We start from the raw sequence: 24,107 nt of genomic DNA on the forward strand, positions 1-24,107 counted from the left end.
GAAATTATTTTCTTTTTTATGCATTTAGGGAACATCTGAAAAATATTAGACAAACTTAGAGTAAATAAGGGGAAATTGATAAGTGAAGACCATGGCAAAGTGCATTTGGTGGTTTGAAGATATATATCTCTATCTCTATCACTGTATATCTATATCTATGAGAAATCAACCCCTGGGGGGGATGGCCACACCACAATCCCTTCTCCTTCATTCTCCCCTTGGGAATTTGGGCATGCACACACACCTGCCTGGTGTGATTTTCAAGCTGCTGGTTGTGGGACTCAAATCGCAGTTGGCCACGTGGGAGTCTAGTGTCTTAGCCACTATGCCACCTGCTGGTCCTAAAGATTACATTTCCATATAATTTGTCATAAGCATCTTGTCTGCTGAACTAGATGTTTTCTGTTGGGTTCAAAAGCTTACTCTGGCTCCGCCAAGATCCTTTCTTATTTTGCAGCTCTATTCCATAGGATATCGGAAAGCCTATGTTCCAGAAATTATTGTTTCCTAGTTCTTTGCATTTTTTTTCTATGTAACATTGGAGTGATTTTAAAACGTTGAGTGTGATATTTAATCATCAGCAAAATGAGAGATAAGCCCATTTTAGATTTCTTTTTATGGCAGTATGATAGTGATTGAAAATTTCTTGACATCAAAACAGGATCACAGTATTATGTGAAATTTTAGTTTTAGAATTGGGTCCTTGACAAAGTGGTTTTATTTATGGAAACTGTTAATTTGTGGCTCCATATGTACCAGTGTTATTTTTGGTCTACCTCAAATTAGAGGGTTTTGTGACAGGGGTGTAGTTATTGAAGAGGGAAAAATCTCTTTGCATGGCATTTGTATCTCCATTTAAATGCTGTACTTATGATCTGGGCTCTTTACATGAGTCATCAAGTAATTTAAAATAGATCAGTGTTCATGCAGTGCTCAGGGTAACCAACAAAGTTCTCCATAGTTTGCTATTACTATTTTGTTCAAATGTTGGGAATACAATCCACACGTACAAATGCTTTTCTTAGAATGGATCTGATTACCTGCTGCTATGGTTTGAATGTCCCCTCCAAAGCTCAAGTCAAAATTTATTACATTGTAACAGTGTTAAGAGGTGGGATTTTTTTTTTATGTTAATAAAGACTTCATTTATTTAGTTCTGCTATAGATGCATGTGCTTGCCAGAGAGACAGAGAAAGAGGGAAAGTGAGAAAACACTTTCTCAGGAGGGATGCCAACACCACAGTCCTTTCTTTCTTACTCTCCTCTTGGGAATCTGGGCACATGTTCACACACACTAGCATATTTCTCAAGCTGCCAGTTCCAGGACTTGAACCATGCAGTTAGCCATGTGGGATCCAGCTGCCACGACCACCATTCCACCAGCTGGCTCAAGAGGTGAGAATTGTGTTTTTTAGAAGTTTTTGCCTTAGGGTGTGTGTACTAGCTGGAGAGGAGAAAGGGGGAGAAGGGGAGAGAGGGAGAGGGGGAGAGGGGGAGAGGGGGAGAAGGGGAGAGGGAGAGAGAGGGAGAGAGAGAGAGAGAGAGAGAGAGAGATAGCAAGAAGTCAAGTGAGAACCACCACCCAGGGGGGATGGCCACACTGCAGTCTCCTCTCTGCTACTCTCTTCCCACAATCCTGGGCATGCATGCACATGTGCTGGGCATGACCCTGAAGCCACCAGATCCAGGACTTGAAACATGTTTGGCCATGTGGGAGTCCAGCAATGCAACCTTTATGCCATCTGCTGGTCCCAAGAGGTGATCTTTTAAGAGATGCTCATTATAAGTTTATTTGGACACGATGAGAAAATTCTACTAATGTAAATGTAAAGATTATTAATAATATTATAATCTAGTACTTGAAAGACATAATTTCTCAAGGAATCTTTAATTTTCTAAAGAAAAATGATATTTTATCATTTATTTGAAACCAAAGTGAACTATTAAAATGTTATGTTAAAGGAACAGAAAGTTACATGTCTTGCCCAAGGTAACAGAGGACATTTTTCTTTCTTTCTTTTTTTCTTTCTCTCTTTTAAGTAAAAGTTAACACTTACTCATATATGTCAAGACTATGAGGTCACAAGTAAGAGCATGGTTCTTCCCAGAGAGGTGGGACAGCATCCTTAATATAAATCTTGGCCACTAGGACCAGATTGTCTATATTTAAGCCATTGATTCCTGTGTGGTCTTGTATAAGTTATTTATTTTTCCCTTGTCTTAAATGGGAATTGTTATAGTACTTATCTCATAGACTTGTATTAACCGAATTCATCTTTGTATAAATCTTAGAAAAGTGCTGGACACAAAGCAAGCACTATGTAAGCATTCGCTATTATCAAATACAAAGCTCCTTGGAAAAGAGTACTGACCTACTCCTTCTTATTAAGTAGCAATGACCAGTGTGGAGGGCGGGGGGTTACTTTGGGTACGGTGCAGAGCTCTCTCCTAAGATAAACAGTGTTTGGCATAGCTTGAAAAGTCAATAGCATAAGGCTGGAGAAATAACAACTTTCCCAATGCAGAGACATTAGAGACCACCAGTTTTTTCTTATACTTAGGAAATGGAGATCCTGAGGTTTAGAAAGCTCAGTTATAATGGAGCCTTGCAAATACCCCATGTGGACATCAGCATATTTATTCATTCATTTAACAAACAAAACTGAGGCCTGCTATGTGCCAGGATATATGCTATAAGGGTAGAGAGATGAATAAGATTCAGTTTTAGCTTCAAGGAATTCACAGAATTATATGCTGTATAATTTGGCAATCTGTTGATAGGTAACACACTTCAAAACTTAGTGGTATAAAACAGCATTTATTTGTTGTGTTGATGATTCTGTGAGTTCTGGATTTAGGTGAGGCACAGTGAGGATGACTTGTCTCTGCTCCATGACATCTCGCCTCTGCTGGAAAGGTTGGAATAACTGATGCTGCTATAATGACTCAACCGAGGCCATATATTTCTGGGGCCTCAATTCTCCTTCACATGTTGTCTGTTGGGATTGCAATGTTCAAGACAGTTTCTTTACTTCCAAATATGGCATCTGGTCTGGGATAGCTGAAAAAACTGAGAGTTAGCTGGCATGTTCTTTTCTTGGTGGATATAGGGTAGATGGACTTCTTTATTATTTTATCTTATTATATAGTTCTCTACAGGACATGTGCACTTGTTGGGCGGTGGTGCGGGGCAGGGGGTGGAGGGGAGAAAGAGAAATGAGAGAGAGAAAAGGAAATTGAGAAAGTGTCTACCATGGGAGGATGGCCATGCCGCACTACCTTCTCCTTCATTTTCCTCTTGGGATTTTGGGCACATGCATGCACACCTGGTGTGCTTTACAAGCAGCAGGTCCAAGACTTGAACTGCATAGTCAGCCATCTGGGATCCAGCCACCATAACCACCACACCACCTGACTGGCCATAGGATAGATGGACTTCTGATTTCTTACTGGGAGCTGGACACTGGTTTCTCCTAAAATGAGAACTCGGAGAGAAAGTGTGCCAAGAAACCCAGGCAGAAATTTCAAGCCTTCTTATGACTTAATTTCTGAAGTCCTGGAAGGTCATTTCCTTGCATCTGAATTTTTAAATCAGGAAGAACAGCTCAGACTCAAGAGGAGGAAAAGGTAGTTAAATCACGAAGAACAGCTCAGACTCAAGAGGAGGAAAAGAACAGATTGTATCTCTTCATAGGAAAAGATGTAAGCATACAGAGAAGAAATAAACTGATGGCGATCATCTAGGAGATAAATGCCTTCGCCAAGTGATTCTGTTCGGATGAGACATGGTGAAGCAGCAATATTTTCATATTTCAGAAATAAATAGCGTCGGCTGCCTTACTTTGAATTTATTCTAATAATAGGTGATTAAGAGAACGACCACTTTCCTTAAAAGTTTGTTTAGCCATTCACAAATGTTTTAAAAATATTATTACTGATTTAATACAGAGCCTGTAAATAGTTTTTTCTTTTGATTCAGATACCTATTTATTTAGCACTTACTATGTGTCAGGTATTTCTTTGAGGCTCTGAACATCTGGATGGAGGCTTTCTTTCTCATGGTCATCAATGGCACATTTTGTTGCTGTTAAATGCTGTGTTCAGGGGGCATCTTTGGTAAAGTACATGCACGTTCAGCTCAATCTTTAAGACCCCGGTGAAGCCATTACCAAGAGTAGTGAGATATTTTCCTAGTATTTTCTCCCTTGGTACACACATCTCCTCCCACTTTCTCACATATTAATATAGTCTGTGAAATTCTCTTATTTTCCAATACTCTAGACTCTTGTATATCTCTATATCCTTGAACTTATTCCACTTGCTGTTTGGAAGAGTCTCTACTCCTGACCTCACCATGGAAAACTCACCATTCCAATCTTAGCTCACTTCTGGCCCTGTAACCTAGCACTTAATGGAGCCAGATCCCAAATAGCCAACTGAAGTTCAAATCCCAGCCCCAGTGGTTTGGAAAACATGCTGGGCGTGTGTGCCCCAAATCCTTAAAGGATGGAGAAATAGAGAACGGATTGTGGCATGAACATGCCCCACTGGGACATGCTTTCTCCTTCTCTCTCTCTGGTGAAAGCATGTGCCCTCTGACAAAAATAAACAAAACGACAATTAATTCAAACTCCATCTCTTTGGTGAGTCTCGGATTACCATTCCATTGGTGTTCACACAACATTTTGGTAGACTCTATTATAATTATTAATCGCATACAAATTGCTTGGTTACATATCTGCCTTCCTCTAGGACATTATGAAACTTCTGGAAGCAGTGATTGCATCTTTATTCTTCCTGTATCTTAAGTTCTAGAAGAGTATTCAGTGAGTTCATTGTTGGCCCTGTGGACTCTCTGTAGATTTACTGAGTAAATAAAAGCTTAGAAGAATCTCTGTAGATTTACTGAGTAAATAAAAGCTTCCTGCTTCTTGGTGACCAACCTGCAGTCTTCCAAACACCCCTTTGCTCTCCATGATGGGATGGACTTCAAGCCTATCTGGGGAATGGGAGAAGTGGCATAGCATTTTGTCCCCCAACAATTTTATCTCAATCTTTTTTTTCTTATAGTCAGTTCATTGCTAAGAGATATTCTTGGCTTCTACCTATCTTTTGGCAAACTGTTTAAAAATGAATTGCCCACTCAACTCAGAGACCTCTATTTGGTTCTTCTTCTGAAGACTCTTTTTCCCTCTTTGAATTGCTTTGTAGCTCTTGTCAGGGGGAAATTCTTTTTCCCTCCTACTTCATGATAGAGATTGCATACACATGTGTGTGAGAGGGGGAGAGAAGCACCTCCAGCAGGGTCTTGGCATGCTGTGATCCCTTCCTCCAGGCTTCAGCTGGTCAGGATCTTGGGCATGTACATGCATGCCTGGCATGTTTCAGGTTGTCTGGACCAGGGATCGGAGCCCAGCCACATGGCTTTCAAGACACAAATAAACTTACTACTGACTATACCACCAGGCTGGGACTAACAGAGGAAGAAGAGTGTCTTCTCTAGAATGCTTAGGGCATTGACTGTTTGAAGACTGAGGATTCCAGTGATATCAAGATAATTCCTTTGTACACGTCTTTGTAGTTTTGATAACTGGAAATAATTATGTTACATAAAAATTAATATAACATACATCTACATTTTTCAGCTGTAATAATTCCATGTCATTTGTGGAAGGGGTGAGATTAATTTTGTAATCTGCTATAAAAGATGGAATGACATAATTAAGGCAGTATGATGGTTAGACTCCAGTATCTTTATTTACTAGTGAGGGACATGAAATAGATTATTCAATCTCTTTAACCCTTTATCTCCTTATCTCTTAGGCAGGGACAGAATATGCCTTTAAGTTGATGTATTTGGAAGAAAAGAATATGTATATAAAGCACTCAACACTGTTCCTGGCACACAGTAGGTACTGAATAATTGACAATATTTTATTATTAAGTACTTTAGAGGCTTTCTCCTCTGCAGGGAATTCCAAAGATGCTTAGCTCGGAGCTGATGTGGAGTACCAAGGATGCAAATTAGCTGGTAGAGACTGTTCCCATGGAGAAGAGAAAGAGTCCGGGATTTATGAAAGGGACCATGATTCCAAACCACTTAGCTGCCAGTGGGGGCGGCCCCTGAGCTCTTGGGTCATGTTCTTCAAGGTCATATAGAAACAAGCAAACCACTGATCCTAAGATGCCTTGAAATTGTTATTGTTAGAGAATGTTATGACATTTTCAAGGGAAAGGTATGCTTAAGGTGTTAGGATGAGAACTTTTACTTAGCTTGCTTCCTCTTGAAGATAAGAGTTCAATTTTTCTGAAGTCAGCCTATTCTTAGAGAAGCACTAATCTAAAAAATTCTGCTGAGGGATTTGAACTTCAGGATAAAGGAATGACACATTATAAAAATCATTTTACATATAATAATCTTTAGATGTGAACTAAAGATTATGTAGTTGGTAGTCATCAGAGCTGGGTTTTAGCATGAGAGAACCAGAAAGGAAGAATCTCTGACAATGAATTATATAATCTATCTATCTATCTATCTATCTATCTATCTATCTATCTATCTATCTACCTACCTACCTATCTATCTATATATACTTACCTCAGTGTATTAATAACTAGATACCAGTGGATATTTTTTTGTGCTTCATACCTGAGACAGGATGTTATATATCTCATGTGTCAGAAAAATCAATAATATGATTTTAAGGATCTATTACTTTCTCACTTTATGAGATGCCTACAGTTCCTCTTAACTAATTAAAACTTTTGTGAATGTTTTGTTCAAAACTTAGAAGCTCTAAAGGCAACTTTTAGGATAAGAGATGATTCATGTTAAATTGACACTAATTGGAACTGACTGATGTTAATGGTTTTCAGAAAGTTCTAGTTGGATAGAAAGTGAGAGACCTAAAATAAAAAAAGAAAGTGGGAGACCTATGGATGACAGAAAAATGGCCAAAAGATGAGATAGGCTGGGTAGATTTCTTTGTCTGACCTTTTACTGAGGATCAACTCCAAATACAAATGACCTCTGTCAGTTAAATCCTCTGAGAAATAGTAGCTCTGACCTTGAGTGTCTAACTTAGAAAAATTATTCACCTGGGCTTTTCCTGAGGGTTCCATCTAGCAAGGTGAGGTAGTTGAGAGGGATTGTGGAGAAGCTGCTTTTAATTGGGCACAATGCACATATATCAGTAATACAGCCTGGTCTCCAACACATTTCATTTTCTGCTACTTATAAAGTGATCATTTCTTGTATTTGTTAACTTTCTTTTTTTCCTACTCATTGCTATGGTTTGAATGTGTTCCCCAAAGTTTGTATGTTGGAAACTTAATCCTCAATGCAATGGTGTCAAGAGGTGGAACTTTTAAAAGGTGATTAGGCTCTGCCCTCACGAATGAATTAATGCTGTTCCATACAAAAGGATGAGTTCATCTCCCTTCTCTCTCTTGAGTGTGCTCTCTTGACCTTCTACCTTTTGCTCTGAGATGACAGTAAGAAAGCCCTTGCCAGATGTGGGCACTTCAGCCTTAGACTTCTCAACCTCTGCAACTATATGAAATGAAACTTTTTTTTTTCTGCATACAATTCTATAAGTTTTTATTTAACATTTGTTTATTTATCTATTTACTTGTTATGGCTTTTTTTTTTTACATTTAATCATATGTATCTTCACAGTGTATAACATTTCTTTTTCCAGCATAATACCATGCATATCAGTCAAGACAAAGATATTACTATATACATTATCATTCGCATAGAACTTTTCATTTTTTCTCAATTAAATGTATTTTTAATTTTTTCATTTCCCTTCCCCCTCCCTCCATCCCATACTAAACTTTTTCTTTTCTCATTTTATTGTTTCACAAAATATCTTAATTAAACTAAAAATATGGACAAAGCTAAAATCTAGTGACAAGTACACTGTAATTTTCTTCTGAAACATTTTTTCCCTATTCATTATCCCTTTTACTAAAGAGAGGTATAAACTAACTTATTTGAATAAAAAAGTTCAGTCTCAACTTGGTCTGTTAATTGCACAAAGCCGCATAAGAATTCAATTTCTGATGGAAGGCAACAGATACTATTGCATTGTTTATCTTATGTAAATAACCATTCTGCCACAACATGAGAATGCTCACAAATATCTTCCAATTGCAGAGGAGTCAGGAAGGAAAAATTTTATGTTTCAATTAAAAAAAACCGAATTTAACAAATTGCTGAACCTATCAATAACTCAAAAGAAAACAAAATTCCTTAAATCTGGAGGACAAAGCATAGAGGAAAATCAGTAATGTTTTAGTCAAGTCATAGAATTTTATTTTACTAGTTCAGATTCACGTACTTATCTCTCTTGTTGAATTTGCAGTGTTACTGTAAATCTTTCCATTTAAATCCTGGAAGTTAACATTCAACATTATTATTGATATTTCCAGACTTGTCCCTACCATTAAGTTGGCCATTTTTCTGGTCTTTGTTCTCTTATTTCTGTCTATTTGTCTTTAGTTTTCCTTGTATAGCACTCCCTTCAGAACTACTTGAAGAACTGGTCTGGAGTTGGTAAATTCTTTTACATTTTGTTTATCTGAAAATGTTTCGGGCTTTTCTTCCCATAAGGGGTAATATTGCCAGATATAGTATTCTTGGTTGAAATTGTTTTTCACTTAACATTTTGAATGTATTTTTCCCATTCTTTCCTTGCTTACATTGTTTTTGATGAAAGGTCCTATGTTAGTCTGATAGGATATCCTTTGAAAGTAACTTGATGTTTCTCTCTTGGTAATTTTAGTATCTTGTCTCTGACTGTGGTTTTCATCAATCTAGCTATGATGTGCCTTGGAGAAGATCTTCTTGGGTTAATTCTAAGTAGGGTTCTTTGTATTTCTTGAGTCTGAATATTTGAATGCCTCTCTAGGTTTGGAAAGTTTTCTTCCAGGATTTCATGGAATAGATTATCAATGTCCTTATTAGTTTCTTCACCTTCTGGGATACTGATTATCTGGATGTGTGGGCATCTAATGGTATCTAGTATTACTCATATCTTATTCTCATTTTGGGGGATTATTTTCTCAGTCTTCTTGGTGAATTTTTCTAGGTCAGAGGTTCTGTCTTCTACAACTGAGATTCAATCTTCTGCCTGATCTAATCTGCTTTTAATACTTTCGAGGGAGGTTTCTAGTTCCTGTATTATAGCCTTTATCTGTAACAGTTCCTTTTGATTCTTTCTTATGGTATTTCCTCTTTCAGATCATGCAAGAACTTCCTCACCTCCTGGAACTCCTTGTCTCTTTTCTCTTACATCTTCTAAAGTTTGTTGCCTCTGTTCTCTTGCATCTCTGTTAGCTTTGTCACTATAAAAATTCTAAATTCTTTATCTGACATTTTCATGAATTCTGTTGTACTATTGTGGATGATGAAGGGCTGTTCTTTTCCCTTGGGGGAGAGATATTTTCTTGGTTTCTTGTATTTCTTGTGCCTCTGCAGTAGTTTCTGGCCATCTGATGATACATTTCTTCCTACTTTCTTGGAGTTAATTCTGAGCGTTAGAGTTGTGTGGGAGGAGATGACCCACAATATCTCTGCAGTTCTGTTTCCCTGATTCTCATCAAGCAAATAGCACTTTAGTCGATGGAACAATATGTTATGGAGGCCTCTCAGTTTTGAAAGAACATGTGCACCTGGGCTGAGCTGTAGGGTTTCAATGGAGAATTCAGAGGTTTGTGGGAGGAGATGAACCACATTCTCTGACCCTCTGTATTTCTCACTGCTGCTCACTTTGCAGTCTCGTCTCTGATTTTTAGTCTCTTGGTGGTATATTCATGTTTGGTTAATTTGAATCTCTATTCTTTATAAAGTATTTAGTCCTAGGCATTCTATTATAGTAGCACAGAATGGACTAAGACCTTCACTTTAGAATCCTGAGCCAGCTATGATAAAACAGAAGGCATGGATACACATACAAAAGAAAACACTAGCCTAAATACAGGGGCTCAACTCAGTGTACTAATGTAAAGTTAGTAATTTGTTGTTTGAATGACTGAATACAAGTGGAAATTTCTTTCGGTGATGCTGTTAAGAGTGGTAAGAGAGGCGGTTAGTATCTATTGTAAGATAAGCTTTGTGCTATGCATTTTTTATATGGCATTTCATGAGATGGATTAATTTAAGAAAATCCTAACTAAAGTATTAACTCTTTGGATGCATGAACTGCACACTAGATTCCTTATATATCCTCTTTCCTCTTCCCTCAGTGCTAATCAAAATGCTTAAGAACAGAAGGATTTTTCACTACTTCCTTATCTTGATTCCTCTTACCCCTCCCCCCCACCATGGCACAGCACCTTCTAAAATATTACACAATGTGCTTATTATGTATTATGTTTTTTTATTGTTTGTCTAATTCTGCTAAAAGATAAGATCCACCAAGTCAGGAATTTTTGTCTATATGGCTTTCTGATATATTTCTATTAATTCCTAGAATGGGCCTAGAACATAGTAGGTGTTCAAAAAGTACTTGTTGAATTATTGTATACAAAATGCCAGTTGGATAAAGGAATATAATTAAAAATACGAAGGGAAAAATGTCAAATAACATTGAAAGTCTAATAGATATTCAAGGGTTCTCATTTAGGTGATTCTTAATCATTTGCAGAAATGCAAGAGCTGGCACCAGCAGTTAGTGTGATGGCTATGTTGCTAGACTCCCATGTAGTCGACTGTGGTTTGAGTCCCAGACCCGGTGACTTAAACTCACACCAGATGCATGTGCGTGTGTGCCCAAGATCCTGAGAGGAGAATGGAGGAGAAGGGATTGGAGCATGGCCATCTCCATGGAGGGTGATTTCTCGTTCTCTTTCTCTCTGTCTCTCTCTGTTTTTCTGGTGAGTGCATGTGCCCTATAGCAAAAATCTCTCGTGGGGGCATGTGCCCTATAGAAAAAATCCCTCTCTCAAAAAAAAAAAAAAAAAAAAAAAGGAAAAGAAAAAAGAAAAAGAAATGCCAGAGCTATTCATCCAATAATCACTCTCCAGAAGTGGCCATTACCCACACGTGACTATCTAAATTTAATTATAATAAAATAAAATTTAAAATTTAGTTCCTTAGTCTCACCAGCAACCATTCAAGTGCTCAGAGACTTATTTGGTTGGATAACACAGAAAGTTCTACTGGATAGCATTGCTTTTGAGGCAGCCAGAGCTGCCAAATACTTCACTTAAGGCAGGGATGAGCAGGATATTTAGGTGAAAAATCCTGGACAGTGTTGACTGTGTCTCTGCAGTTTCTCTTTCCTTTGCCTTTAGTTATGAATATGTCCAAAGGAAGAAAGTGAAGTGTTGCCAAAGGATACAGAGACGGCCACATGGTCAGATAGATTCTCTGCTGCCAAAATTGAAAGGGAAATACATCCTCTGAGTTTATTCCAAGTACAATTCCATCACTGAATATTGCCCACAGTCAGGCAAGAGCAATAGTTGACATTTTTATTGTTTTAGGCCCTGTATAAAAAGCATAATAGGAGCTGGACCGAGATGTGTGGGCTCTCTGGCTGGGGTAAGACACTGACACCCCTTCAACTGATAAGCTCTAAAAGTTGGCCAGCATTGATTCAGAAGGGAAGTTCAGCAGCCTGTGAGAAAGGGAAGAGAAAGAAGGTGGAATCTGGATGTGGCCTCTTCTGTGGTCGGAATAACTCAGCTCTGGGGCAAGCAAGGTGAACTCCCTATAGCTACTGGGTCCCATCTTTCTGGAAGGAAATATGGTGTGGCTGCTATGAGCCTAGATTCTAGCCCCTACCAGCTTCAGTAGGCTATCCTCTAACTGAGATGTTTAATAAATTAACCATTTGGGAACCAGCAGTTAGCGTAATGGCTATGTCGCTGGACTCCCACATAGTCAACCGCAGTTTGCGTCCCGGACCCGGTGGCTTAAAACTCACGCCGGGCGCGTGTGCGTGCCCAAGATCCCGAGAAGAGAATGGAGGAGAAGGGATTGCGGCATGACCATTCCCCCTGGGGGGTGATTTCTAGCTTTCTGTCTCTCTGTCTCTCTCTGTCTGTTTGGCGAGCGCACGCACCCTATAGCAAAAAACCTCTCCAAAACAAACAAACAAATAAATAAATAAATGAACCATTCTGTCCTCAATTTCTTTATCTATACAATGTATATAATAATCATAGCTATCTCATAGAGTTTATAAAATAAAAGTATTTAGATCAGACTCTTGCATATATTAATAGAAGTTTTAAAATATTAGTGCATATTTCTCAAGTATGCTGTATGGGGAAAGAAGAGTAAATGTAAATTCTGTCTCAAAGGAATGCATCAAAGTATTCCACTTAACTCCACATCCTACTTTGTGAGATACTGGGCATGTACAATTTTCTCTACTTTTATTATATGCTTTATATAGATTAGTTCCTAGGGGTTTCCACCCCCTAATTCATCATAGGTGCTCACCAGAAAGAGAGGGGGGAGAGAGGAGAGAGAGAGGGGGAGGGGGAGGGGGAGAGAGGGGAGAGGGAGAGAGAGAGAGAGAGAGAGAGAGGGAGAAATCACTCCCCAGAGGAGATGGCCACACCACAATCCCTTTTCTTCCATTCTCCTCTCAGGGATTTTGGGCATGCATGCATATGTGCCCAGCATGATTTTCAAGCTGCTGGATCTAGGACTCAAACCACAGATTTGACCATATGAGATTCAGTGCCCTAATTTCCTCTCCACCTAATGACCCCCAAATTATTATTTTGTACAAATTATCTACAAGCAATGGCTCTGACAACTTGCCCCTCAATCGAAATCCAAATAGTATCGTACAATAAAGAGTTTTTTGTCCTTTTCTGTATCATGCATGTGTGGAAAGCTTGTATCATCAGATAATTTCAACACTGATATACTTTACAATATTAACAAAAAGTGATTATTTCTTGTCACGAATATCTTTCAGCAGCTAGGTTTCTTATTTTTCTCATGGTTTCATAATTCAATGTACTACTTGATAATTGCCTGGTAGTCTTATGGGGTCATCTATAAGATTTGGCTTCATTCCAGTGTAAGAGCAGACAGGCAAGACATGTGGACTATCAATCCTTTCTTTGCCTTAGTAGACATTGTTAATCGATCACAGAACTCTTCTCTGTAGCCTCAGAACCATTCCCAACACGTTCGTTTCAGCATTCTGCCACCAAATGAACAGAGTTGATACTCAAGATGAAACTATTTGTCATTCCTGTACTACAGATAATAAAACCTAAAACATACTGATAAAATTAAGGAGATCATAGGGTTAAAGAAATCCAAATTTTAGGTCTGTCTCCAAGATATTGAATTGTGGCTTCCATGGATTTACAATAGAATAGATTCTTTATTCTTACTCTGCTCACGAATGGACTCTTGTTTTGTATTAAATATTCCTAGAAAACATAATAAACATGTATATCAACTCTAAGATAGCTGTCCCGCAGGACAATACAACAGACTTTATTAAAATTGAATAGAGGGGCCAGATGGTGGTACAAGAGTAACCGTGCTGCTCTGTGAGGCTGACTCACATGGGAAGGTCCCTGGTCTGTGTCTGAAGCTCTCCCTAAATACAGCACTTATGATTTGGTGCTGGCTGGGGGTGGATTGTGGTGTCAAGATCCTGTTGGGAGTGCTGTCTCTCTCATAAAATAAATAAACTTTCGGGGAAAAAGAAAAACCCAAACTGAACCGAAAAGAGACTTTCCTAGACAACAGTACAAACTTGAGTTAACCCTAGAATCCTATTTGAATGCATTTTAGTGTTTCTTTGGTTGAAGAAGCTCTCATGGAGCCGGTTGCTGCTATATATGGTTTTTATAAGTCTTGTGGTTCATGATAAACATCTGAACACTGCATGGGGAATCTGAGGAAAATTCATTATGAGCATCCGGAAACATTATCTATTATTAATGATGTCAGTGGGAGAGACGTTAATCTGCTATATTTCTAGCAGCTGCAGATTCTAATATTTACCAGACTGAGTCAGAATTCATTTCCTCTAAAGGAGAAGGATTAAATACCAGGGCATTTTATTATACATACACTTCCCCTAGATAAGTTTTAAATGTATTTGTGAATTTTAATGTCCTTACTACATCTTTGCATGACTGATAGGCTAGGTTGTATGAAAAATTTACTAGAAATAAGTGGGTAAAGAAATGTACTGCACATCTCATCGTAACAGAGGCGTGTGACGGGACCATGTGCTCAGAAGGCAGTAGGAAGCACAGTTCAGCTGGGTTGCAGGTGAATGGAAGGTTTACTGAGTGAGAAACAGTTTCAGAGAAAGCCTGGGCCAGAATGTAGAGGATCTTATTTTGAAACAAAAGAATATGGACCTAACTTATCCACAGATTAGTGATCTTCAACTGGATTTTACCAAGAAGACTTTAGGGGGCTGGCAGATGGTGTGGTGGTTAAGGTGATGGACTCCCACATAATTGACCATCGTTTGAGTCCCAGATCTGATGGCTTGCTTTCTCACTTTCCCTCTTTCTCTCTCTGTGTTTCTCTCTGGTCAGTGTATGTATTCTAAAGCAAATTAAAAATAAGTAAATAAAATTAAGTAAATAATTCTAAAAAATCAAAACAAAAAATGCAAAGATTACCCTGGAATTTTGAGGAGAAGCTCTGAAGCTGCCTGAGAGCCACTTTTGTGGATAAGACCAGTCAGAGAGAGGGGTCTCTGGGAAAGTGGTTTTCAAAGTATGATCCCTGGGTATGCCTTTGAAATGAAAATTACCTGAATCTATTATGTTAGAAAATCTGCTCTCTTTGTAAGTTTCCAGTATATAATATATTAACTACAGGGCCAGGTTTATTATGTTAGAAAATCTGCTCTCTTTGCAAGTTTCCAGTATATAATATATTAACTACAGTCTCCATGACATAATAGATCTCTCGAATTTACTCCTCCTGTCTAGCAATTTGATTTAAAAACCTCTGGGTGATTCTGAGGCAAGATAAAGTTTGAAAATCACTGGTATAGGCCTGCTACTCCAGACTCAACAGAGTAAATCTATATTTTGTTGTATATATTGCACTTGCTTTTTTTTACTGCTAGAGGACCAGAGAGAACAAGAGAAAACATCCTTTAATGGGGTGTGATCACACTAATCCCTTCTCCTCCATTCCTCAATCCTATCAGGATTTTGGGCACATATGCACAGTGTGTTTTTCAATTCACTGGGGCCAGAATTCCAATTGCAGTTGGCCATGTGGGATCCAGCTCCCTATGCACAGTACTTAACCATTGTACTATGGGGCCAGCCCTATATATATTGCATGCTGTACTATGGGGCCAGCCCTATATATATTGCACTTTTACTATTTCTCTTGAGAAAGTGCTTAAGAGCTTTAAACAAAGTAAAAATCTGGGGCTAGGAGGTGGCATGGTGGTTTAGGTGCTGGACTCTCCCACATGGCTTACTATGGTTTGAGTCCCAGAGTTGGTGGCTTGCTTTCTCACTTTCCTTCTCTTTCTAGTCAAATTAAAAAGAAAAAACAATTTAAATAAAAATAATTTTTTTGAAAGAATTATTCCTTAAAAAGAACCTCCCATAGGCAAGTGGGAGGTTGGGACTCTTTAGTAATTGTTTATTAGATTACATAAACTATAACATCAAAGGAAAATGGGGTAGGATGATTGAAATGATGAATTCCTATTGCTGGTCATAATGATTGTGCCTCTCCAATAGCTGAGAGATTGGTCATTCACAGTTAGCACCATTTCACCTTTAAGTACCATTGCTTTCTTTTCTTTTTTCTTTTTTCTTTTTTTTTGCTATAGGGTGCGTGCACTTGCCAGACAGACAGAAACAGAGAGACAGAAAGAGAGAAATCACCCTCCAGGGGGGATGGCCACACCGCAATCCCTTCTTCTCCATTCTCCTCTTGGGATCTTGGGCACGCATGCACACACGCCCGGCATGAGTTTAAGCCACCGGGTCTGGGACTCGAACCGCGGTCGACTACATGGGAGTCCAGAGACATAGTCATTATGCTAATTGCTGGTCCCCCATTGCTTTTCTCATTCTTCTTTTTCTTTCTCTTTTTTATAAATTTGTCATATATATATTTATTTATTTTTTGGAAAGTTTTTTTTTTCTTTTTCTTTTTCTTTTTCTTTGCTATAGGGTGCGTATGCTTGCCAGAAAGACAGAGAGAGACAGAGAGACAGAAAGCGAGAAATCACCCCCCAGGGAAGATGGCCATGCCACAATTCCTTCTCCTCCAATCTCCTCTCAAGGATCTTGGGCACGCATGCATACACACACACACACACACACACACACACACACACAGACACACATGTGCCCAGCGTGAGTTTAAGCCACTGGATCTGGGACTCGAACTATGGTCGGCTACATGGGAGTCCAGTGACATAGCTATTATGCCAACTGCTGATCCCAAATTTGTCATATATTTTTAACTAGTCAGAAAAAAATAATAATTTGCATAAAATAATTTGCAGGAAAAAATAAGGAAGTAAACTGAATGTCCCGAAGGATGCTATGTAAATAAAATTACTAACAAACAAGTCTGTCAGGCCTGTCAAAATGAGTATGTTTATGGTATAACTTGCTCTTTGGGGAAGAATTTTCCTCTGACAGATATTTGGAATCATGCACAGCTGTGGTAAAGAAAGAAATGAGGTGATTGATACTAAGTATGCTCTACAAGTTAAGTAGGTTCCAAAGACAACATTTGGCAGCAGGTACAAAGTGCTTGTGATGACAATAGTGACTTGTAAGGATGATGCACACGTGGCACAGATACTAAAGAAGCTACTTGGAACACGTTAAGAGAACTATAAAGAAAAATCTATTTCTATAAGTTTTAAGACAGAGTCTCTGAAAGTAGGGCCCATGGACCATACTCTGAAATCACCCAGGGTTCTGGTTTCAGTTTCTTGGGCCTAACTCCAAGAATATCAAAATCAGGTATTTATGGGGAATCTGTGTCTTCTAAAGCTCTCCAGGTGATTCTCAGGCATGCTGAATTTTGGTAGCCACATGCTTATTTTGTGTATTTTCTGTAAAAGAAGTAGCCATGAGTTTGTTAAGCAAATCTCAGAGGAACATAAGGAACAGATACCTTTGTGCTTTTACTTGGCATCAATGGGCTTTCTAAAAGTTGTGAATGATGGTTCTTTATTTTTCTTTCTTAATTTTTAGCGAGATTTTTGTTATAGGGTGTATGCACTTGCCAGAGACACAGAGAGAGACAGAGAAAGAGAGAGAAATTTAAAAAATCATCCCCAAGGGGGATGGCCATGCCACAATCCCTTTTCCTCCATTCTCCTCTTGGGATTTTGGGCATGCATGCACACATGCCCAGTGTGTTTCAAGCTGCCAGGTCAGGGACTCGAACTGCATTTGGCCTTGTGGGAGTCCAGTGCCTTGACCCCTATACCACTTGCTGGCCCCAATGAATGATAGTTCTTTAAAAGGGACTTGTATAATAGGTAACCCAGCTTTTTTTTTTTTTTTTGGGTGGGTTTTTCATGTTCGAGGACACGCTTTCCCAATGAGCTTGGAGTTGAACAATTCTAAAGCAAATTTAATCAGTCTAGAAAACTGACTAGCCAATTAAACCTTTTTATGATACTTTCATCCTTATCTTTAGATAATTTTTTAAGTCACTGCTTCATTCTCCTGGTGTTGACATGACACAGAGTTAAATAGCAAACTATAAGACAAAAGTATTTTATTTTGCACTTTCCTAAATAAGTGTAGCTACTCTAGCTTTATGTTGCTTGGGTTCAATGACACATGTAGCTATATCATTATTTTTTTTATATATATATCCCACAGAGGGAAAAAAATGCAGTAATTCTCTGACATTTTCTCCATATCTCAAGCCTATGTCTTTTTCTGCCTTCTCAGAACTCAATTTTTAACATTAATCGAAAATGATTTGTTATTAGTTCAAATGAGATTATATATATGCCTTCTTGGGAAAATTAAACTTTTTTTTTCCAGAGGACCTGTAGTATTTAAAACATTTAAAAAATATTTATTGATTGATTGATATGGAAAGTCATGTTATCAGTTTTTAAGTGTTCACCTACTTTAAATATATATACATATGTATACACACATATAATTATAGGCATAAATATACTTAATATAATTATTGCATTGGGTTAATTTATGAATTAAATGAATATACAAGTTCAATTTAATAATATGTATTTACACAATTACACACAAAAAAGTCACCTCATTTTCATAAAAGTGTTGTCTCCTTTACCAATTTCCTTCAATACTGTTCAGATTTATGTTTTTCTGTGTTGAATTACATAAAAGAGGGCCAAGTATTCAGTTTTTCTCAGTCATCCAGGTTGATCCTCAGTCTTTGATGGCAGAATTAGATGCACTATACTGTCATTTTGTGGATAATTAATATATTCTGTTCCATTAAAAGGAGTCTTGTGAGGAATACCCTCGCAAGTGCACTATCTTCTGTGATCTTAACTTCATAATTTCATCAAAGCACACATGACCTTCAAGTTATCTTATTCATATATATGTTTTAATCTCCATCATAAAGTTTCTTTTTTTCTTTTTTTTTTTTTTGGAGAGGTTTTTTGCTATAGGGCACGTGAGCTTGCCAGAAAAACAGAGAGACAGAGAGACAGAAATCAAGAAATCACCCCCCAGGGGGGATGGCCACGCCACAATCCCTTCTCCTCCATTCTCCTCTTGGGATATTGGACACTCATGCACATGTGCCCAGCATGAGTTTAAGCTGCCAGGTCTGGGACTCGAACCATGATCGACTACATGGGAGTCCAGCAACATAGCCATTACATTAATTGCTAGTCCTGTCATCATAAAGTTTTTAAAAGAATTATTTATTTAATTTTATTTATTATTATTTAAAATTTGTTATTGGGCATGTGCACTTGAGAGAGAGACAGAGAGAGAGAGAGACAGAGAGAGAGAGAGACAGAGAGAGAGGAAATGAGAAAATGAGAGCAAGCCACCAGATCTGGGACTCAAATCATTTGGTAGGCCATGTGGGAGTCCAGCATCTTAACTACCACACCAGCTATGGTCCCCTCCATTATAAAGTTTTTGTCAGCTAGGGCCATATCTTCATCTTCTAACTGTTCCATGCACATGGTAGGGGCTAAATAAATGTTAAATTTAAAAAGACTTTCAAAATAACACTTTTTACAAATGAAGCCGCTAGTATTCATTGTCTGTACAAGATGTTTCCAAGGTTCCTTACTTCCCTTGTGAGAATGTTATAAAAAAGAATCATGCTTTGATGTGATTTCTGATAGAAAATTCCAGAAAAGGGACAAGGTAAGGTGAAACTAACAAAAAAACTAAAATGGACACCTGAAGTCAGCTTGTTTGCTATTCGATTTGATTTTCTTCTTTCTCACTTGACATTCCAATTATGTCTAAATCATGCTGGAACACAAACCATTGAGATCAATTTCTGTAGAGACAAATGATAGGGTGTTGACATCTTTCAGCTTTAGGTGGAAATTTTTGGAGTAGCAGGAGAAAACATTAGTGAGTATTGCACAGAATCATATATCCAGGGAATACAGATTATAGCCAGGTTTCCAAAATAGCTAGTGTTCTGGTGACTTTCTCCTACATTTGGTCATTTTGATGGGAATTTAGAGAAAGACAAACTTTCGCCACATCTCTGGTAGGAATATACAGCCTATTTTTCCTTCTTCATCTTCAGTTGGTGTTTCATTTATGCCTTTGCCTCAGCAGATCCAGAAATGTAGGGACTCTTATTAACCTCTCTTTAAACAGAAAAGTAAATTCTTTTCTTAAAGTGGAAGTTTTTTTGGTGTGTGTGTGTGTGTGTGTGTGTATGTTTAATAATTAGTTTTTTTAATTTTACTTATTCTTTTTTTTTTTTTTTTTAATTTGACCAGAGAGAGACACAGAAGGAGAGAGAGAAAAATGAGAAAACAACCTATCAGGTTCGGGACTTGAACTGTGGCAGGCCATGTGGGAGTGTCCAGTGCCTTAACCACCACACCATCTGCTGGTACCCGAAAAGTAAATTTTTATGTGAAATATATTATCTGTTCTCCTGCTCCCAAAAGCAAGCCACAGCTCATTTATACTTCAAAATATCTACTATAAATTCCACTGGCACATAGGAACATGACCGGTCTCTTGGCGTTTTCCCCATTGATAATTTCCCGAAAGTGAGGAACAGAGTACTTAGAAAACTTCAAGGCTTTCGGCTATCAGCAAGTTCTGCTTCTGGTCCTAGGGCGTCTAAAGATGATGATTTGTGGGCACAAAGATGCCAAGATAAACATAAGCCCTGGTAATAAAAGGGGAGTGAATGAGAGACATCACCTCAGAGCACACACTGATACAGATGCCTTTCACACTGCTATTTTTTGTCAGGGAAGTACAGCTTACTGGCCTATAAGTGAGGGGCTAGACCACTTCTCTGTATCCTGTGACTTAGCTTCACAGTTATCAGGCAAAGGAATCTGATTTCATCATTAGGAGCATGGACAGGCCATATTGTCTCTCTTGCTTAGAAAAAAAGCAAAAAGGAGAATCTTCATATTTAGAAACTTAGGTAGAGGAATCCAATGCTGCTTAGGTAACATTTCATCTCTATGATTGCAGAGTTTGTGATTCAGAAGTTAATTTGATAATATGTCTAAAATAATGAAATTAGTTAGGGAAGGTGATTAGTAGTGACTCATTTTAAACTATAACATATGAGAAAAAGAAAATTCATTACAATAATAAAGCAAAAAAAAGAGTATGACCATGTCTTTTAGGTGGGATATGCCATAGAGATGGGAAGAAAAAAGACTAAATTAAGAATTTAATTGCAATTGTCTCTTAGTTTATCCAAACCCATTTGCATTGTGATAGATACAGTCTTGTCATTTTCCACCTCAAATAATCTCATCTACAAAAGCTAATAGGTTTTGCCAATTATAATTTACTTCTGAAGTGATTCTCTTTCAAATTCATGTTCTTAGGAGGGAATTCAAACACAAAATATAAAGTTTTCAAAGGTTAAAATATAAGGTATGGAAATTTTATTCAGTCTTTTATAATTATAAAAAGAAAAGCTATGCTAAGAGTCTTCAAAAAGATCATGGAAAATGCATATTATGACATACTATGAATTTCAAAAATTTTTGCACCAAAATAAATGATACTTTAATTCCATGTTTTATGAACATCCATTTTAAATTTTGCTATAGGGCATATGCACTCCCCAGAGAGAGAGGGAAAATTAGAATGTACTCCCTAGGGGGGTGTCCACACCACAATCCATTCTCCTTTTCTCTCAGGATTTGGGCACGCACACACACACACACACACACACACACACACACACATGCTACTGGGTCCAAGACTTGAACCATGAAGTTGGCCATGGAGGATCCAGCCACTTTAATCACCACACCAGCAACTAGCCCCTCACAAACTTTATGCAGTTCCCACATATAACTTAACATACTCATTTTAAGTTATTGGACTTGTATTAACAACCTATAAATACACTTTACAACTTTTTAAACATATTTTAATTTCCAAAGTAATCAAAATGATAAATTTATCATGATAAAATGAAGTCAGAATTTCAGCTTTGAAATATAGATTTCTTTTTTGGAAAGGTTTTTGCTACAGGGTATGTGCACTTGCCAGAGAGACAGAGAAAAACAGAGAGACAAAAAGCGAGAAATCACTTCCCTGAGGGGATGGCCATGCCACAATCCCTTCTCCTCCATTCTCCTCTTGGGATCTTACACACACGTGCCCAGAGTGAGTTTAAGACACTGGGTCCGGGACTCAAACCACGGTCGACTACATGGGAGTCTAGTGACATAGCCATTATGCCACTACTGGTCCTGAAATACAGATTTCTTAAACAAGGTGTGTAAGTTTCCTATATCTAATTTTATGTGTATAATCACACACACTTCTTTATATAGGTGTTATTAGTTTTTTTACATGAATGCAATTACACATTTATATTTGGAGTGAAACATGTCCACCTCTGTTGACATTCATTGGAAATCAAAGAAGAAATCCTTCCTGGTGAATAAAGTCTAGGTATGCTTGCTCTTTTTTAACATAAAGAAAACACACTTCCGCAAAATAATGTTAGTTGGAAATGATTTTTAAAATTGGTTGCACACGTGTGGCTAGACAATTTCTTATCAAGCTAAATAGATGTGATTAACTCTGGCAGTTATTCAGATGGCACAGAGAAACATTCTGACTTCATTTTATCATGATAAATTTATAATTGCTTTCCTGGAGGAAGAACATACTTTTTCCATCTCTCTCTGTCTTTCTCTCCCCTATATATAATACATAAAAGCTTCTCTTAGACTTCTGTTTTCCTAATAATAATTCTAAATCATTCTTAATAATTTTAAGGCTTTAATTTTTTTAATTTCCAAGATATAAAATGATACTTTTTAAAAAATTCCACACTAGTTATATCTGACTTCATATGTTTTGACAATCAGTCATGGTTCCAATGCTTTATAGATTCTGTATAGACTGTGCGTCTACATATTTAAGCTATAAAGTAATTAGAATTAAAACTGTCAATTAAATTTAATAGGTGTTAGTATTTTTGAGTCTTAATTTTGTGATTGGAGTACAAAGATTTAGATGTGAGAAGGAAATTATCCATGTGACATAGGGATGGTCAATTTGGACACTGAATTATAATCAGGAATGCACTGATTTTATTTTCAGAATATATGGAATAATAAAAAAATTATAATCCAGGGATCAGCAGTTAGCATAATGGCTATGTTGCTGGACTCCCATGTGGTCGACCACAATTCAAGTCCCTGACGTAGTGGCTTAAACTCATGCCTGGCGTGTGTGCATGCGTGTCCAAGATCCTGTGAGGAGAATGGATGAAAAGGGATTGTGGCATGGCCATCCCTTCTTGGGGATGATTTCTCACTTTCTGTCTCTGTGTTTCTCTCTATCTTTCTGGCGAGTGCACGCGCCAAAAAGGAATATGAGGATAACTTAAGTGCATTTAAATATTTAAAAGACAGTGTCATTGAATTAGTATATGAGAAATACTAAATAAAGCATGCATGCCAAAAGACACATTTCAATAAATTTTTGTAATACACCAGGAAGAATCCTGGCATGAGATAGTGGGCTGCGTGGCCTTGGACAAAAAACTTAAAGTCAAGGACCAGCAGGTGGCATAATGGTTATGTTCTGGACTCTCATGTAGTCAACTGCTGTTCGAGTCCTGGACTCAGTGATTTAAAACTCACCAGGTGCATGTGCGTGTGTGCCTAAGGAGAATGGAGGAGAAGGGATTGCAGTGTGGCCATCCCCCTGGGGGCGCTTATTTCTTGCTTTCTGTCCTTCTGACTCTGTCTTTCCAGCAAGTGCATATGCTCTATTGCAAAAATCTCTTAAAAAAAATTAAATTCACTTGCTATCCCTCAGATTAAATAATCTATGTACCCACTCAACTATAAAGTACAATCTTTTCTTCCATATTAAAACCAACATAGAAAGGGTGATCTTATCAAAAAGATTTTAACATTTTCAAGCTACACAACCTAAGAGCATGACAACCATAGGTACCAGGTCCTGGCTTTTATTATATACAGCCCTAGGAAACCTGCAATGCTCTGGTGAGCAGCTTAGTCATTCATTAGATTTTTTTAAAAGGATATGTATATTCAGAATGCAAATTCACATCTACTTTGTAGGAGTTCAATAAACATAATTTGCAAACATTGAAAAGAGAGTAACAATCCAAAGATAAAAACTGTATAAATTCCTTAATTTATTTCTAAATAAAGAACACGTTGCTATATTTAAAGAAATAAAAACTATGACTAAATTGTGAATAAAAAGAGAGATAATTAACCATTTTGAACTCTGGTTTTAGGTCCTTACTATAAAGTGGACCAATATTTGCTATTAAAGAAGGTAATAGTAAAGCTTGAGAATCCCTTATCCAAAATGCCTGGAACCAAAAGTATTTCAGATTTAGAAACAAAAACAAAAACAAAAACAAAAAAACCTTTGGAATATCTGCATACATTATAAGTAGCTTAAAGGGAGCC

General features: G+C 37.6%; 1 protein-coding gene across 8 annotated transcripts in view; it reads right to left on the reverse strand.

Annotated features, from left to right (window-relative positions):
* Positions 1-24,107, reverse strand: part of TRPM3 (transient receptor potential cation channel subfamily M member 3) — a 657,305-nt gene that overhangs the window by 255,877 nt on the left and 377,321 nt on the right. Inside the window, exon 9 of one of the 8 annotated variants that reach the window (XM_027773433.1) lies at positions 2,815-3,061. The exons of the other annotated variants lie outside the window; for them this stretch is intronic. Coding sequence (XP_027629234.1) covers positions 2,986-3,061 — 76 coding nt within the window. The 3' untranslated portion in view covers positions 2,815-2,985. Of the gene's footprint in view, positions 1-2,814; positions 3,062-24,107 lie in introns of those variants that run through there. 8 annotated transcript variants of the gene reach the window in all.

Source organism: Tupaia chinensis, unplaced genomic scaffold (genome assembly GCF_000334495.1).
Source record: "Tupaia chinensis unplaced genomic scaffold, TupChi_1.0 Scaffold000354_1, whole genome shotgun sequence".
NCBI classification, from domain to species: Eukaryota; Metazoa; Chordata; class Mammalia; order Scandentia; family Tupaiidae; genus Tupaia; species Tupaia belangeri.